This window comes from Melanerpes formicivorus, unplaced genomic scaffold (genome assembly GCF_026170545.1).
Source record: "Melanerpes formicivorus ecotype bairdi unplaced genomic scaffold, bMelFor1.0.p_v2 SCAF_31, whole genome shotgun sequence".
Lineage (NCBI taxonomy): Eukaryota > Metazoa > Chordata > Aves > Piciformes > Picidae > Melanerpes > Melanerpes formicivorus.
In genome coordinates, this window is record NW_027142383.1 from 5590847 (window position 1) to 5608048 (window position 17202).

Below are 17202 nucleotides of genomic sequence, written 5' to 3' on the forward strand. Positions count from 1 at the left end.
TTGATCCTTGGAAAACTTCATCAATCCGTGTTCTTCTTGCTTCATTACTTTCTGCAACATGCAATTCACATTATTCACATTCTAAATTACCTTTCCCCCAGTGTTAGGTCCCTTTGTGGCACACACTGAGTCTCCCCATTTCTTTTCATTACCCACCATGTACATCCAGGCCCCTGAGCAAAGACAATCCCGCGAATGGGTTTGCCTTTCCCCATGGGAGGAGCAACCCACACTGCCTTTCCTAGCCACTTTCCCATGTGTACTACAGGGACTTTATCTCCCCCCACAGTGTGCAAGGGTTCTGTTTGGGCAGGACCAGGATGGTTAGCAGATCCTCGAGAATTAACCAGCCAAGTGGCTTCTGCTAAATTTACATCCCAGTGCCTCCATGCTCCATTACCCAATGCTTTCAGCATAGTCTTTAACAGTCCATTATATCTTTCAACCTTCCCAGAGGCTTGTGGGTGATAGGGAATGTGATACACCCATTCGATGCCATGTTTCTTGGCCCAGGAGCTGATGGCATTGTTCCTGAAGTGAGTCCCATTGTCAGACTCGATCCGTTCAGCGGTACTGTGCCGCCACAGAATTTGCCTTTCAAGGCCTAAGATAGTGTTCCAGGCAGTAGCATGATTTACAGGGTATGTTTCTAACCAGCCTGTAGTTGCTTCCACCATGGTGAGGATGTAGCGCTTGCCTTGGCGTGTTCGTGGCAGTGGTCCAATATAGTCAATCTGCCAGGCCTTGCCATAGCGAAAACCCAGCCACCACCCTCTGTTCCAGGGAGACTTGGCTCTGGTGGCCCTCTTGATGGCAGCACAGGTTTCACAGTCATGTGTGACCTGTGTGATGGCTTCCATGGTCAAGTCCACCCCTCGGTCACAAGCCCACCTGTACGTAGCATCTCTCCCTAGATGTCCTGATGTTTCATGGGCCCATCGAGCTACAAGCAGTTCACCTTTTCGCTCCCAGTCTAGATCCACTTGAGCTATATCAATCCTGGCAGCCTTGTCTGCATGCTCATTGTTTTGATGTTCTTCATTAGCATAACTCTTAGGTACGTGAGCATCAACATGACGTACCCTCAGAGGCACGTTCTCCACCCGAGCAGCAATGTCCTGCCACAGTGAGGCAGCCCAAATAGGCTTGCCCCTGTGTTGCCAATTGGTCTTCTTCCACTGCTGTAGCCATCCCCACAAGGCATTAGCCACCATCCAAGAATCTGTGTAAAGATAAAGTACTGGCCACTTTTCTCTTTCAGCAATTTCTAGAGCAAGTTGGATGGCTTTCACCTCTGCATATTGACTTGATTCACCTTCTCCTTCAGTAGTCTCAACAACTTGTCGTGTAGGACTCCATACAGCAGCTTTCCACTTCCGATGGCTTCCTACTACACGACATGATCCATCAGTAAACAGAGCATAAGGCCTTTCATCTTCAGGTAACTCATTGTATGGTGGTGCCTCTTGGGCACGAACCACTTCCTCAGGCGATGCTCCAAAATCCCTACCTTCTGGCCAGTCCATAATCTCTTCCAGAATTCCTGGGTGGTTTGGTTTTCCCAGTCGAGCTCGCTGTGTAATCAGTGCTACCCACTTACTCCATGTAGCACTGGTGGCATGATGAGTAGAAGGGATGTTTCTTCTGAACATCCAATGCAGCACAGGCAGCCTTGGTGCTAAGAGGAGAGTTGCTTCTGTACCCACTACTTCTGATGCAGCTCGAACTCCCTCATAGGCTGATAAGATCTCCTTCTCAGTTGGTGTATAGTGGGCTTCTGATCCTCGATATCCTCTACTCCAAAATCCCAACGGCCGACCTCGGGTTTCACCGGGTGTCTTCTGCCAGAGGCTCCAAGTAAGACCATGCTCCCCAGCTGCGGTGTAAAGGATATTCTGCACCGATGGTCCTGTGCGAATGGGCCCAAGTGCCACTGCACGAGCTATCTCTTGTTTGATCTGTTTGAAAGCTTGTTGCTGCTCACTACCTCATTCAAATTGATTCTTCTTTCGAGTTACTAGATAGAGAGGGCTGACAAGCTGACTGTAGCCTGGAACATGCATTTTCCAGAACCCTACAAGGCCTAGAAAGGATTGTGTCTCTTTCTTGTTGGACGGTGGAGACATGGCTGTTATCTTGTTGACCACGTCCATAGGTACATGACGGCGTCCATCCTGCCACTTTATTCCCAAGAACTGAATTTCTTGCGCAGGTCCTTTGACTTTGCTTTTCTTTATAGCAAACCCAGCCTTTAAGAGTATTTGAATGATTTTTTCTCCCTTCTTGAACACTTCCTTTGCTTTATCGCCCCACACAATGATGTCATCAATGTACTGGAGATGTTCAGGGGCCTCACCCTTTTCCAGTTCACTCTGAATTAGTCCATGACAAATGGTGGAGCTATGCTTCCACCCCTGGGGCAATCGATTCCACGTGTATTGAACACCCCTCCAGGTGAAAGCAAATTGTGGCCTGCACTTTGCTGCCAATGGGATTGAGAAGAACGCATTGGCGATGTCAATAGTAGCGTACCATTTAGCTGCCTTTGACTCCAGCTCATACTGGAGCTCTAGCATGTCTGGTACAGCAGCACTCAGTGGTGGTGTCACTTCATTCAGGCCACGATAGTCCACAGTTAATCTCCATCCTCCATCAGATTTTGGCACTGGCCATATGGGGCTGTTAAAAGGTGAGTGTGTTTTGCTGATCACTCCCTGGATCTCCAGCTGGTGAATCAGTTCATGAATGGGACCCAGGGAGTCTCGGTTTGTACGATACTGTCGTCGGTGCACTGTTCTAGTAGCAATTGGCACCTGTTGTTCTTCAACCTGCAGCAATCCCACAACGAAAGGACTTTCTGAAAGGCCAGGCAGGGTAGACAGCTGTCTGATCTTCTCTGTTGTTGCAAGAAGGGGCCACTACACGATCAATGTGATCAGCAGAATCCAACTTTATTGAGCATCAGACACATCTTATATACAGTTTACTATAACTATGCCTACTTGGTAACATACTATTGGTTACAGATTACATGTCAACCCCACCTCTTGCAGTTTTAACATCCTACTTCAGCTGGCCACACACATCTTGTTTGGATAAGCCCCCTACTTGTTTTACGACCCTCACGATTACACGACTGCAGTGCCCTTGCGACACTTCTTGATGATTCAGCTACATCCATCATGTTCTGTAGCATTCCTTATCTTGGCAGGGCACCAGGCAGTCCTGCAGGTATCCCTTATCTTATCAGAAGGCCAGATGGTCCTGTAGGCCTCTTTCCTTTGCCCATCCTTCAACACTCTGTATTCACCGTGGCCACACCAAAAACCCATCTATAACCCTTAGAATCCTTGAAGTACCCTCTCTTGAGGTAATCAATACCAAGAATGCAAGGGGCTTCTGGTCCAGTCACAATGGGATGCCTTTCCCACTTGTCCCCTGTTAGGCTCACATCAGCTTCTAATACAGACAGCTCTTGGCAGCCTCCTGTCACTCCAGAAATCCAAAGAGATTCAGCACCTCTATGCCCTGATGGCATCAATGTACACTGCGCCCCTGTGTCTACCAGCGCCTTGTATTTCTGTGGCTTTGATGTGCCAGGCCATCGAATCCACACAGTCCAATATACTCTGTCATCCCTCTCCTCCTCCTGGCCGAAGGCAGGGACCCTCTACTCCTGGTCCTCATCAGAGCATTCACTGTCTGATCTGGGTAGTACCTGGCCAGAGGTCCCCTCATCAGGATCAAGGGGTGTAACCTCAATTCTTCTCCTGAGAGATCGCTGATTACTTTCCTGGCTCTTTACAGCAGATACCTTTGCTGTTTTCTTAAATGATCCCTTTTTAGTTGTTGTTTTTCCTTTCAGTTCACGTACCCGAGCTTCCAGTTTATAAGTGGGTTCACCATCCCACTTCCTCATGTCCTCCCCCTGGTCACGAAGGAAAAACCAGAGTATTCCACGTGGTGTGCAGCTGGGGCTCTCTTTCCCTCCGATTGAGGCAGGAGGGGACAGATTTCTTGGAGTAGACCTGGTCAATGAGGCACTGGCACGTGGAAATGAGTTAGTACAGAGGTTATCTTCAAAATTCTGGAGCCAGGCTGACACAATCTCCACAGACCGTGCATCCTCATCCAAATAGTACATCATTGCTAGGCTGTTAGAATACGATGCTGGAGCGCCTTGGATCACTTTCCTCCACATGGCCCGTGTGCATGGGACATCTTCTGGATCTGTGGAGACACTTTGATCATCTAAATCACTATAGATAACTTCCAACACCGCTAATTCTCTTAAGTATTGGATTCCTTCATCTGCCGTATTCCACTTCCCTGGAGAACTCATAAGGTCCTCCTTGCATGGGTACCTGGCCCTCACACTTAGCAGGAGTCGTCTCCAGAGGCTGCATATGCCTGTCTCCTTTGCAATGCCTTTCTCAATACCTCTGTTTCCAGCAATGGGTCCCAATTGTTGGGCCTCTTTGCCTCCAGCAGTTGGCTGTCAGTCCCATTATCCCAGCACCGGAGCAGCCAAGCAGCAATTCGCTCTCCTGGCTGGCGACTATAATCCTTGCGTATGTCTCTCAGATCTGCTGAGGTCAAGGACCGAGTAGTCTCTGCTTAGAATAGAATAGAATAGAATAGAATAGAACAGAACAGAATAGAATAGAATAGAATAGAATAGAATAGAATAGACCAGGTTGGAAGAGACTTTCAAGATCATCGCGTCCAACCTATCACCCAACACCACCTAATCAACTAACCCATGTAACCAAGCACCCTGTCAAGTCTCCTCCTGAACACCTCCAGTGATGGCGACTCCACCACCACCCCGGGCAGTCCATTCCAATGGGCAATCACTCTCTCTGTGTAAAACTTCCTCCTGACCTCCAGCCTGAACTTCCCCTGGCGCAGCCTGAGACTGTGTCCTCTTGTTCTGGTGCTGGCTGCCTGGGAGAAGAGACCAACCTCTGCCTGTTTACAACCCCACTGCAGGTAGTTGTAGAGAGTATCACAGTATCACAGTATCACTTAGGTTGGAAAGGACCTCGAGGATCATCGAGTCCAACCTGACACCACAGACCCCATGACTAGACCATGGCACCAAGTGCCACGTCCAATCTCCCCTTGAACGCCTCCAGGGTCGATGACTCAACCACCTCCCTGGGCAACCCATTCCAATGCCGAATGACTCGCTCGGTGAAGAACTTCCTCCTCACCTCGAGTCTGAACCTCCCCTGGCGCAGCTTGAGACTGTGTCCCCTTGTTCTGGTGCTGGTTGCCTGGGAGAAGAGGCCAACTCCCTCCTGGCTACAACCACCCTTCAGGTAGTTGTAGAGGGCAATAAGGTCACCCCTGAGCCTCCTCTTCTCCAGGCTAAACAATCCCAGCTCCCTCAGCCTCTCCTCATAGGGCTTGTGTTCAAGGCCTCTCACCAGCCTTGTTGCCCTTCTCTGGACACGCTCAAGTGTCTCAATGTCCTTCTTAAACTGAGGAGCCCAGAACTGGACACAGTACTCAAGGTGCGGCCTAACCAGAGCAGAGTACAGGGGCACTATGACCTCCCTGCTCCTGCTGGCCACACTATTCCTAATGCAGGCCAGAATGCTATTGGCCCTCCTGGCCACCTGAGCACACTGCTGGCTCATATTCAGGTGGCTGTCGATCAGCACACCCAGGTCCCTCTCTGTCTGGGAGCTCTCCAGCCACTCCGACCCCAGCCTATAGCTCTGCATGGGATTGCCATAGCCAAAGTGCAGCACTCGGCACTTGGACTTGTTGAAAGCCATCCCATTGGACTTTGCCCATCTTTCCAGTCGGTCGAGGTCCCTCTGCAGAGCCTTTCTACCCTCTGATTGACTAACATCTGCCCCTAACTTTGTGTCATCTGCAAACTTGCTGATGACTGACTCTACCCCTTCATCCAGATCATCAACGAATATGTTGAAGAGGACAGGGCCCAGCACTGATCCCTGGGGGACACCACTGGTGACTGGCCTCCAGCTGGATGCGGCACCGTTCACGACCACTCTCTGGGCCCGGCCCTCCAGCCAGTTCCTAACCCAGCACACAGTGTAGTGGTCCAATCCACAGGCTGACAGCTTAGTCAGCAGTTTGCTGTGGGGGACGGTGTCAAAGGCCTTGCTGAAGTCTAGGTAGACCACATCCACAGGCCTCCCCACATCCACCAGGCGGGTCACCTGATCATAGAAAGAGATCAGGTTGGAGAGGCAGGATCTGCCCTTCCTGAATCCATGTTGGCTGGACCTGAGCCCTTGGCCATCCTTCAGGTGCGCAGTTATTGCTGCCAGGATAATCTGCTCCATCACTTTCCCTGGCACTGAGGTCAGGCTGACTGGCCTGTAGTTTCCAGGTTCCTCCATCCGACCCTTCTTGTGGATGGGGACCACGTTGGCCAGTTTCCAGTCATCTGGGACCTCACCAGTGAGCCAGGACTGGAGGAAAATGATGGAGAGTGGCCTAGCTAGCACATCCGCCAGCTCTCTCAGCACCCTAGGATGGATCCCATCTGGTCCCATGGACTTGTGGATATCCAAGTGGCTCAGCAGGTCCCGAACTAACTCCTCATGGATTTCCAGGGTATTACTCTGCTCCCCGACCCCAACGCCCAGCTCCGGAGACCACTCGTCCTGAACTCCTGCCTTGCTGTTAAACATTGAGGTAAAGAAGGTGTTCAGGACCTCAGCTTTATCCTCATCCTCAGTAACTGTGTTCCCCTCCAGGTCCACTAGGGAGTTCAGGTTCTTCCTGCCCTTCTTCTTATTGTTAATATATTTATAAAAATGCTTTTTATTATCTTTGACTGAGGTGGCCAGCTTCAGTTCCAGCTGGGCCTTAGCCTCCCTAATTTTATTCCTACATAATCTAACAGCTTCCTTGAACATACCTCGAGAAGCCTTCCCCTCCTTCCAAAGGTGATACAGCCTCCTCTTCCCCCTTAAATCCTCCAGGAGCTGCTTGCTCATCCAGGCCGGTCGCCTTCCCCGCCGGCTTGCCTTCCGGCACATGGGAACCGCCAATTCCTGTGCCTTCAAGAGCTCCTGTTTGAAGTAGGTCCAACCCTCCTGAACCCCTTGGTTCATGAGGGCTGGTACCCAGGGGACTTTGCAGACAAGTTTTTTAAATAGGCTGAAGTTCGCCCTTCGGAAGTCCAAGGTGGAGGTTCTGTTGGTGCTCCTCCCAATCTCCCTGCATATTGAAAACTTCACTATCTCGTGGTCACTGCACCCTAGGCAGCCTCCCACGATCACATCTCCCACCAGCCCTTCCCTATTGCAGAACAGCAGGTCAAGCAGAGCCTGTCCCCTGGTAGGCTCGCTTAACAGCTGTGTCAGGAAGCAGTCCTCCATTCGCTCCAGGAATCTTCTGGACTGCCTCCTCCCTGCTGAATTAAGTTCCCAGCAGATATCTGGGAGGTTGAAGTCACCAACAAGGACAAGATCAGATGATCTTGAGACAGCCTCCAGTTGCTTGTAGAACAACTCATCAGCCGCCTCATCCTGGTTGGGTGGTCTGTAACAGATTCCAATCAGGATGTCAGACTTGTTAGGTTGTCCTCTGATTTTGACCCACAGGCTCTCAACTACCTCATCTTCCACCACAAGTTGTGTGGCAGAGATTGACTCTCTAATATACAGAGCCACCCCTCCTCCTCTTCTCCCTCGCCTGTCCCTCCTAAAGAGCCTGTAACCCCCCATTGTAGCACTCCAATCGTGGGTGCTGTTCCACCATGTTTCTGAGATGGCGACTACATCATAGTCGCCCTGATGGATTAGGACCTCCAACCCCTCTTGCTTGTTGCCCAGGCTGCGTGCATTGGTGTACATGCATCGCAGCTGGGTTCCTGACTTCTCAACTGACCCTACCTTGCGCCCTACTCTTACCTCTGCAGAGGGACTGATTGCCTCACCCACCCCCTTCAGACCTAGTTTAAAGCCCTCCTAATGAGCCCTGCCAACTCCAGTGCCAGGACTCTTTTACCCCTTCTAGATAGATGCACCCCATCAGGACCCAGCAGGTCAGGTGCAGTGAAAGTTGCCCCGTGGTCATAGAACCCAAAGTTCTGCCGCTGGCACCATGCCCTGAGCCAATTGTTGATGGTGTGGGTTCTCCCATTCCTCTCAGTGTACACCCCTGACACTGAAGGAATTGAGCAGAACACCACTTGAGCTCCTGCCCCATCAATCAATTGTCCAAGGGCCCTGAATTCCTTCTTAATTATCCTAGTGCCCTTCCTGTCAATCTCATCACTCCCAGCCTGTATTACCATCAGAGGGTAATAGTCAGTGGGCTGGATTAATTCAGGGAATCTCTTCGCAATGTCCCTAACCCCTGCCCCTGGTAGGGAGCAGACCTCCCTGTGGGATGGGTCGGGACGACATATGGGTCCCTCAGTACCCCCCAGGAGAGAGTCCCCAACAACTATAACCCTTCTCCCTTTCTCTGTGGAGCTAGTCGTTATAGCCGGTGGGGACCGCTTGGGCTTAGGCTTCCCCCCAGAGCTGGCCGTTACAGCTGGTGGGGTCCGCTTGGCCTTAGGCTCCCCTCTGGATGGCTGCTCTTCAGCCTCAGCCCTCTCATCCTTACTGCCCTCAGCCTGCAGGGCCTCATACTTATTATGCAAGGGCAGAGGAGGAGGAGGAGAGGGTCGGGGTGGATTTCTCTTGCCACCCCTGGCAGGGACCCGTATCCATCCCTCTCTGCCTCCAGAAACCCTTCCCTCAGCAGGGGAGATCTGCAGAGCCTTCTCCCACAAGTCTAACTCCCTTTCGCTTTCCCTTATGGTCCTTAGCCTAGCTACCTCCTCCTTCAGCTCGGCCACTTCATCCTTCAGCTCTGCCACCATGCTGAGGAGAAAATTCACCTGCTCACACCGGACACAGCTGTCCTCTCCCTCCCCCTCTATTCCAAGTGCCAGTCTGAAGCACTCTCTGCAGCTGACAGCCTGGACTCCAGCATGTTGGTGAAACAGCTCTGTCTGGGCAGACGCTGCTTTTTTACCTTTCAATGACATCACCCCTGAGTCTCCTCCTCTCCAGGCTAAGCAGCCCCAGCTCCCTCAGTCTCTCCTCATAGGGCTTGTGTTCCAAGCCCCTCACCAACTTTGTTGCCCTTCTCTGGACTCGTTCCAGCAAGTCAACATCCTTCCTAAACTGAGGGGCCCGGAACTGGACACAGGACTCGAGGTGTGGCCTAACCAGTGCAGTGTACAGGGGCAGAATGACCTCCCTGCTCCTGCTGGCCACACTGTTCTTAATGCAGGCCAGGATGCCATTGGCTCTCCTGGCCACCTGGGCACACTGAAGGCTCATGTTCATCTCTACCATCAACCAGCACCCCCAGGTCCCTCTCTGCCTGGCTGCTCTCCAGCCACTCTGACCCCAGCCTGTAGCACTGCATGGGGTTGTTGTGGCCAATGTGCAGAACCCGGCACTTGGATGTGTTAAATCTCATGCCGTTGGACTCTGCCCATCTGTCCAGCCTGTCAAGGTCTCTCTGCAAAGCCTCTCTACCCTCTAGCAGATCAACTCCTGGCCCCAGCTTGGTGTCATCAGCAAATTTACTGATGATAGACTCAATGCCCTCATCCAGATCATCAATAAAGATGTTAAAGAGGACGGGGCCCAGCACTGATCCCTGGGGGACACCACTACTGACTGGCCACCAGCTGGATGTGATACCATTCACCACCACTCTCTGGGTTCGGCCATCCAGCCAGTTCCTAACCCAGCTCAGAGTGCTGCTGTCCAAGCCATGGGCTGACAGCTTGGCCAGGAGTTTGCTATGGGGGATGGTGTCAAAGGCCTTGCTGAAGTCCAGGTAAACTACATCCACAGGCCTCCCCACATCCACCAGGTGGGTCACCTGATCATAGAAGGAGATCAGGTTGGTCAGGCAGGACCTGCCCTTCCTAAATCCATGTTGGCTGAGCCTGATCCCTTGGCCATCCTCTAAGTGCTGTGTTAATGCACTCAGGATGACCTGTTCCATGATCTTGCCTGGCACTGAGGTCAGGCTGACTGGCCTATAATTCCCTGGCTCATCCAACCGGCCCTTCTTGTGGATGGGCACCACGTTGGCCAGCTTCCAGTCCTCTGGGACATCTCCAGTGAGCCAGGACTGCTGAAAAATGATGGAGAGCGGCTTGGCCAGCTCCTCTGACAGCTCCCTCAGCACCCTAGGATGGATCCCATCTGGTCCCATGGACTTGTGGGGATCCAGGCGGCTGAGCAGATCACCAACTACCCCATTTTGGAACAGTGGAAAACTATGCTGCTCCCTGGCTCCTTCTGCCAGATCTGGAGGCCAGCTGTCTGGAAGACATTCTGTCCTGCTAGTAAAAATTGAGGCAAAGAAGGTGTTAAGTATCTCTGCCTTTTCCTCTTCCCTTATCACAATGTTCCCCTCCGTGTCCACCAAGGAGTGGAGGTTGTCTCTGCCCTTCCTCTTGCTATTAATGTATTTATAGAAGGACTTTTTGTTGTCCTTCACAGCAGAGGCCAGACTAAGCTCCAAATGTGCTTTTGTCTCCCTAATTCTCTTCCTACAAGACCTAGCAACATCCTTAAATTTTTCATGGGTTGCCTCCCCTCTCTTCCAAAGGTGATACACCCTCTTTTTTTCCCTCAGTTCCATTAAAAGTTCTTTAACCATCCAGGCTGGCCGTCTGCCCTGGCAGCTCATCTTCCGGCACATTGGCACAGCCTCTCCCTGAGCCTTCAACAGTTCTTCCTTGAAGTAGGACCAGCTCTCTTGGACCCCTTTGTTTTTAAGGGCTTTATCCCAAGGAACCCTCTGAATTAGTTCCTTGAGTAGCCTGAAGTCCGCCCTCCGGAAATCCAGAGTGGAGGTCTTCTTGCCACCCCTCTTAGCTTGACCAAATAATGAGAATTCAATTATCTCGTGGTCACTGGCCCCTAAGCACCCTCCGACCACCACATCACCCACCAACCCTTCCCTATTGGTGAAGAGGAAGTCAAGCATAGCCTTGCCCCTGGTAGGCTCTCGCAGCACCTGGGATAAGAAGCTGTCCTCCATGCATTCTAAGAACCTCCTAGATTGCCACTTCTCTGCTATGTTAATATCCCAGCAGATATCAGGCAAGTTGAAGTCACCCATGAGAACAAGGTAAGGCGATCTTGAGACAGCCTTAAGCTGCCTATAGAATGACTCATCAACATCTTCCTCCTGGTTGGGTGGTCTATAACAGACTCCAACCAGGATGTCTGCCCTGTTGGCCTTCCCTCTAATTCTTACCCACAGGCACTCAACCCGATCGTCCCTAATCTCCATCTCAATGGCATCTAGTGCCTCCCTGATGTACAGGGCCACCCCTCCACCCCTTCTTCCTTGCCTGTCTCTCCTGAAGAGTCTGTAGCCATCAATTGCAGTGCTCTAGTCATGTGAGTCGTCCCACCACGTCTCTGCGATGGCAACTACATCATAACTTTCCTGCTGCAGCAAGGCTTCCAGCTCCTCTTGTTTGTTTGTCTAATCTCACTCACATCCTCTGATCTCCCACTTGATGGACCAGCCTCTTGATCATAATCTTCCTCATCCCTTATCAATCGATGAGAGGGACCTGTTGACCTCCTTGTCCACTGCCTCTTTTTTACAACTGGGGCAATCTCTCTGGTTGCTGTCTGGGTCCCCATCTCCACCATGGTGTCCTCAGGTAGTGTTTATGTGCCTGCCTCAGCCATAGTCCTCATAGAGTATTGAACTGTGGCTCGGTAAGCACAGGCCAGGCCCCAGTAAAGTGCAAGAAGTTGTTTGTTCTCATTGGGATAAGCGAGGCACCCTTCTATCAGATGGCGAGTTAGTTTAGTAGGATCGCTCGCCTCTTCTGGGGTAAAGTCCCAGGCTATGGGAGGTGATAACCGTCCTAGGAATCTGCCCAAATCCTTCCACACACCCTGCCACCCAGGGACTGAGCGCTTCAAGTCACACTTCAATATATCCCCACCCGAAGACTGTCTCTTCTCATGCCATGATGGAATCAAACTCCACAAAACCCGCAACATGCCAGTAATGTTGATTAGCAGTACTAGGGAGCTCACATATGGATGGATCAAAATCTTGGGGGCCTGCATAATAAAATTCTCTACACTCATTTCAGGTGGGGAGACAGAAATGATGATCTCTCTAGCATAGCTCCCACAGAACAGCAGCCCTATAAACAGGAGAAAGAGACACATGGCCATTATTTGCTTCGGCATGTTCCTAAACAAATGAAGTATTTCCAAACCAAAGCAGAAATTATCAGCAAGCCACGTGACCAGCACAGAAGCCTGTATCATAAGCAAGCTTATATAAAAAAAAAAAACTGCAGAAACTACAGCTATGTTATATTTTCGTTTTCCCGGCCAATGCACCAAAAAGGACTGTGGTGGTTTGGCTCTGGCCTGGAGGCTAGATACCCACCAAGCCGCTCTATCACTCCCCCTCTTAAGTGAACAGGGGAAGAAGGGAAAGAAAATATAACAGAAGCCGGGGATAAGATAGGAGCAATTTAATAACACTAATAAGCAAACAGCAAATAGACCACGTGGAAGCAAAGAAAGCAGAGAGAGAGATGTTAGTCTCTACTTCCCATCAGCAGGACGGTGGTCGGTCTCGGGAAGCAGGGCTCTCTAAGCTTGATGGTTCCTTGGGAGGATAAATGCCATGGACGAATCCCCACCACTTCCTTCTTTCACGTCCTTTTTATACCTGAGCTGACGTCATATAGTATGGAATACCTCTTTGGCCAGTCTGAGTCAGCTGGCTCAGTTGTGTCTCCTCCCAAGATCCTGCCCACCCCTCAATGTACTCCTGGGGCAGGGAAATGTTGAAAGGACACAGCTCGGATACCGAATTCAGCCGTAGCCAAAACACTGCTGTGTTATCAACTGCTGCTGCAAAAAACCACAGCACCAAAACGATGCTGTGAGGAGAATTAACTCCACCTCAGTTCAACCCAATACAATCTCCACCTCCAGACCGAGGTAGAACAGAAGCAGGTAGCTGTCCAGGTATCTGGCTGTAGAGAATGCTGGAGCCTGGCCCTTGAGACGCAGGGTAGTGGGGGCAACTCTTGTATAAGGTGTGAGCAGGTTGACTATCTGCTTAATATGGTGGCCAGACTGAAGGATAAGTTTGCTAGCCTTAGAAATGTAAGGAAATGTAGGAAAGAGATGAACCAGAGGAGGAAGGAGATGGACCAAAGGAGGAAAGAGGTGAATCAGAAGAGGAAAGAGTTGAATCGGAGTAAGCAGGCTCTGCAGGCTCCCCCAGCAGAGGCTGGTTATTCAAAAAGCAGAGGGGAATGGACGCAGGTTACTCTCAAAAGACACAAAGTTAAACCTCCTTGCCTCCCCTCACCTTCCCCGCTGCTCTTGGAAAACAGATATGGAGCACTGGAAATTGAGGGTGAGGTGGTCCTGATGCCGGAGGGCACACCATCTGGGGTTCTCCCTAAGGCAAAGCAGCCTAAGGTCAAACAGTCTTCTGCTGGCATCAGGACCTGTTCCCTCAAAAAAAAGAGGAGGGTAATTGTTATTGCTGATTCCCTTCTGAGGGGAATGGAGGGCCCTATATGTCGGCCTGACCCATCTCATAGGGAACTCTGTTGTCTGCCAGGAGCCCAAGTTAATGATGTTACCAGTAGGCTGCCTAGACTGGTGCAGCCCTCTGACTACTACCCTTTACTAGTTATGCAGTTAGGGAATGATGATGTTGCGACCAGAACTCCCAGGGCTATCAAAGATGACTTCAGGGCCCTGGGAGACCTGGTTGAGGGGTCAAGGGCACAAATAATTTTTTTATCAATACCCTTAACTGCAGGAGGGAATACAGTAAGGAACAGGTCAGCAGCTATAGTTAACAAGCGGCTTAGAGGCTGGTGCAGTCAAAAGAATTTTGTTTTTTTTTTATATTGGGAAACTTTCTACTGCACCAGGCCAGCTGGCAACAGATAGAGTACATCTGTCCCAGAGAAGGGGAAAGATCACTGTATATGAGAACGGACTGTCCCCCAAAGATAAAAAGATCCTGGGTAGGGAATTGGCGGGTCTCATCGACAGGGCTTTAAACTAGTTTCGAAGGGGGAAGGGGCTGAAAATAGTCCTCTCAGACAAGAGTCTGGGGGCGACAAGCTAGAGTCGGAGGTGAAACCAGCAGCCCAGCTGAAGTGCATGTACACTAATGCACGAAGCATGGGTAACAAACAGGAGGAGCTGGAAGCCTTGATGCAGCAGGAAAATTATGATGTAGTTGCCATCACAGAGACGTGGTGGGACGACTCACATGACTGGAGCACTGCAATTGACGGTTACAAGCTCTTCAGGAGAGACAGGCGAGGAAGAAGGGGTGGAGGGGTGGCCCTTTACATCAGAAAGGCACTAGATGCCATTGAGATGGAGATTAGGGACGATCGGGTTGAATGCTTGTGGATAAGAATTAGAGGGAAGACCAGCAGGGCAGACATCCTGGTTGGAATCTGTTATAGACCACCCAACCAGGAGGAAGATGTTGATGAGTCATTCTATAGGCAGCTTAGGGCTGTCTCAAGATCTCCGGACCTTGTTCTCATGGGCGACTTCAACCTGCCTGACATCTGCTGGGATCTCAACACAGCAGAGAGGAGACAGTCTAGGAGGTTCTTAGGATGCATGGAGGACAGCTTCTTATCCCAGGTGCTGCGAGAGCCTACCAGGGGCAAGGCTATGCTTGACCTCCTCTTCACCAACAGGGAAGGACTGGTGGGCAATGTGGTGGTTGGAGGGTGTTTGGGGTCCAGTGACCACGAGATAATTGAATTCTCATTATTTGGTCAAGCCAAGAGGGGCGGCATGAAGACCTCCACTCTGGACTTCCAGAGGGCAGACTTCAGGTTACTCAAGGAACTAATTCAGAGGGTTCCTTGGGATAAAGCACTTAGAAACAAAGGGGTCCAGGAGAGCTGGACCTACTTCAATGAAGAATTGTTGAAGGCTCAGGGACAGGCTGTGCCAATGTGCCGGAAGATGAGCCGCCGGGGCAGACGGCCAGCCTGGATGGTTCATGAACTTCTAATGGAACTGAGGGAAAAAAAGAGGGTGTATCACCTTTGGAAGCGAGGGGAGGCAACCCACAGAATGTTTAAGGATGTTGCTAGGTCTTGTAGGAAGAGAATTAGGGAGGCAAAAGCACACTTGGAGCTCAGCCTGGCCTCTGCTGTGAAGGACAACAAAAAGTCCTTCTATAAATACATTAATAGCAAGAGGAAGGGAAAGGACAACCTCCACTCCTTGGTGGATACGGAGGGGAACATTGTAACAAAGGATGAGGAAAAGGCAGAGATACTTAACACCTTCTTTGCCTCAATTTTTACTAGAAGGGCAGAACGTCTTCGTGACAGCTGGCCTGCAGAGCTGGCAGAAGGAGCCAGGGAGCTGCACAGTTTCCCTATATTCCATGAGGAGTGTTATAGATGACTACAGGTAAAAGTTTTTGGTAACAGATTTATTGGCACTAAAAGATCGTAAAAAGGCAATAAAAGCAATAAAAGCAAGCAAAGCAACCGGTTGGGCATGTGAGGGTACAAAACTTCACCCACAAAGCAACCTTATAATAGTTTTCTTCATCTTATATAGTTACATCATCTACATAGGCAAACTTATGCTAAATAGAAGGCAGGCATATGATAATTAGTCTTAGAATAGGTGGTCAAATCCCTTCTCCCTACATTCAGTGTGGTAAGGGTCAAAGCATCCACTTTCACGCATGCTCAATTGTGCAGGCTTCTTATCTGAAGAAAACAAATTCCTAGTTCTGAATGTTTATCTTTAAGACAGCTCCTTCTGAGCCGTGATGTCTCCAATTAACCAGACAGTATCCTTGCAAGTCTGCAAGATAGGCTTCTTTCCCTTTACCCTCTAAACAGGCCTCACAAGATCCTGACCCTTAATCCCAGTGCACTCTAAGTCTTATAATTTTAACACAAATCACCAGTATATTCATAACAAGGAGGTTGTTGGAACTTTCCTTAGCAGCTTGGATCCCCACAAGTCCATGGGACCGGATGGGATTCATCCTAGGGTGCTGAGAGAGCTGGCAGATGAGCTGGCCAAGCCACTATCCATAATTTTCCAGCAGTCCTGGCTCACTGGCGAGGTCCAAGAGGACTGGAAGCTGGCCAAAGTGGTGCCCATCCATAAGAAGGGCCGGTTGGATGAGCCAGGGAATTATAGGCCTGTCAGCCTGACCTCAGTGCCAGGCAAGATCATGGAACAGATCATCCTGAGTGCAATAACACAGCACTTAGAGGATGGCCAAGGGATCAGGCCTAGCCAGCGTGGATTTAGGAAGGGCAGGTCCTGCCTGACCAACCTGATCTCCTCCTATGATCAGGTGACCCGCCTGGTGGATGTGGGGAGGCCTGTTGATGTAGTCTACCTGGACCTCAGCAAGGCCTTTGACACCGTCCCCCATAGCAAACTGCTGGCCAAGCTGTCAGCCCATAGCTTGGACGGGAGCACACTGCGTTGGGTTAGGAGCTGGCTGGAGGGCCGAGCCCAGAGAGTGGTGGTGAATGGTGCCACATCCAGCTGGCGGCCAGTCACTAGTGGTGTGCCCCAAGGATCAGTGCTGGGCCCTGTGCTCTTTAACATCTTTATTGATGATCTGGATGAGGGCATTGAGTCCATCATCAGTAAATTTGCTGATGACAGCAAGCTGGGGGCAAGAGTTGATCTTCTGGAGGGTAGAGAGGCTCTGCAGAGGGACCACGACAGGCTGGACAGATGGGCAGAATCCAACGGCATGAGATTTAACACATCCAAGTGCCGGGTTCTGCACATTGGCCACAACAACCCCATGCAGTGCTACACGCTGGGGTCAGAGTGGCTGGAGAGCAGCCAGGCAGAGAGGGACCTGGGGGTGCTGGTTGATGGTGGGCTGAACATGAGCCTGCAGTGTGCCCAGGCAGCCAAGAGGGCCAATGGCATCCTGGCCTGCATCAAGAACACTGTGGCCAGCAGGAGCAGGGAGGTCATTCTGCCCCTGTACACTGCACTGGTTAGGCCACACCTCGAGTACTGTGTCCAGTTCTGGGCCCCTCAGTTTAGGAAGGATGTTGACTTGCTGGAACGAGTCCAGAGAAGGGCAACAAAGTTGGTGAGGGGTTTGGAACACAAGCCCTATGAGGAGAGGCTGAGGGAGCTG

General features: G+C 50.8%; 1 protein-coding gene across 1 annotated transcript; it reads right to left on the reverse strand.

Moving 5' to 3' along the window:
- Positions 1–7262: 7262 nt before the first annotated feature.
- LOC137449654 (uncharacterized) lies at positions 7263–8923 on the reverse strand. The gene is made up of 2 exons (XM_068155371.1): positions 7999–8923; positions 7263–7530 (listed from the first exon to the last, which is right to left on the reverse strand). The coding sequence occupies exons 1-2, from the start codon at positions 8861–8863 to the stop codon at positions 7349–7351; spliced, it is 1047 nt and encodes a 348-aa protein (XP_068011472.1). The 5' UTR covers positions 8864–8923; the 3' UTR covers positions 7263–7348.
- Positions 8924–17202: the final 8279 nt, after the last annotated feature.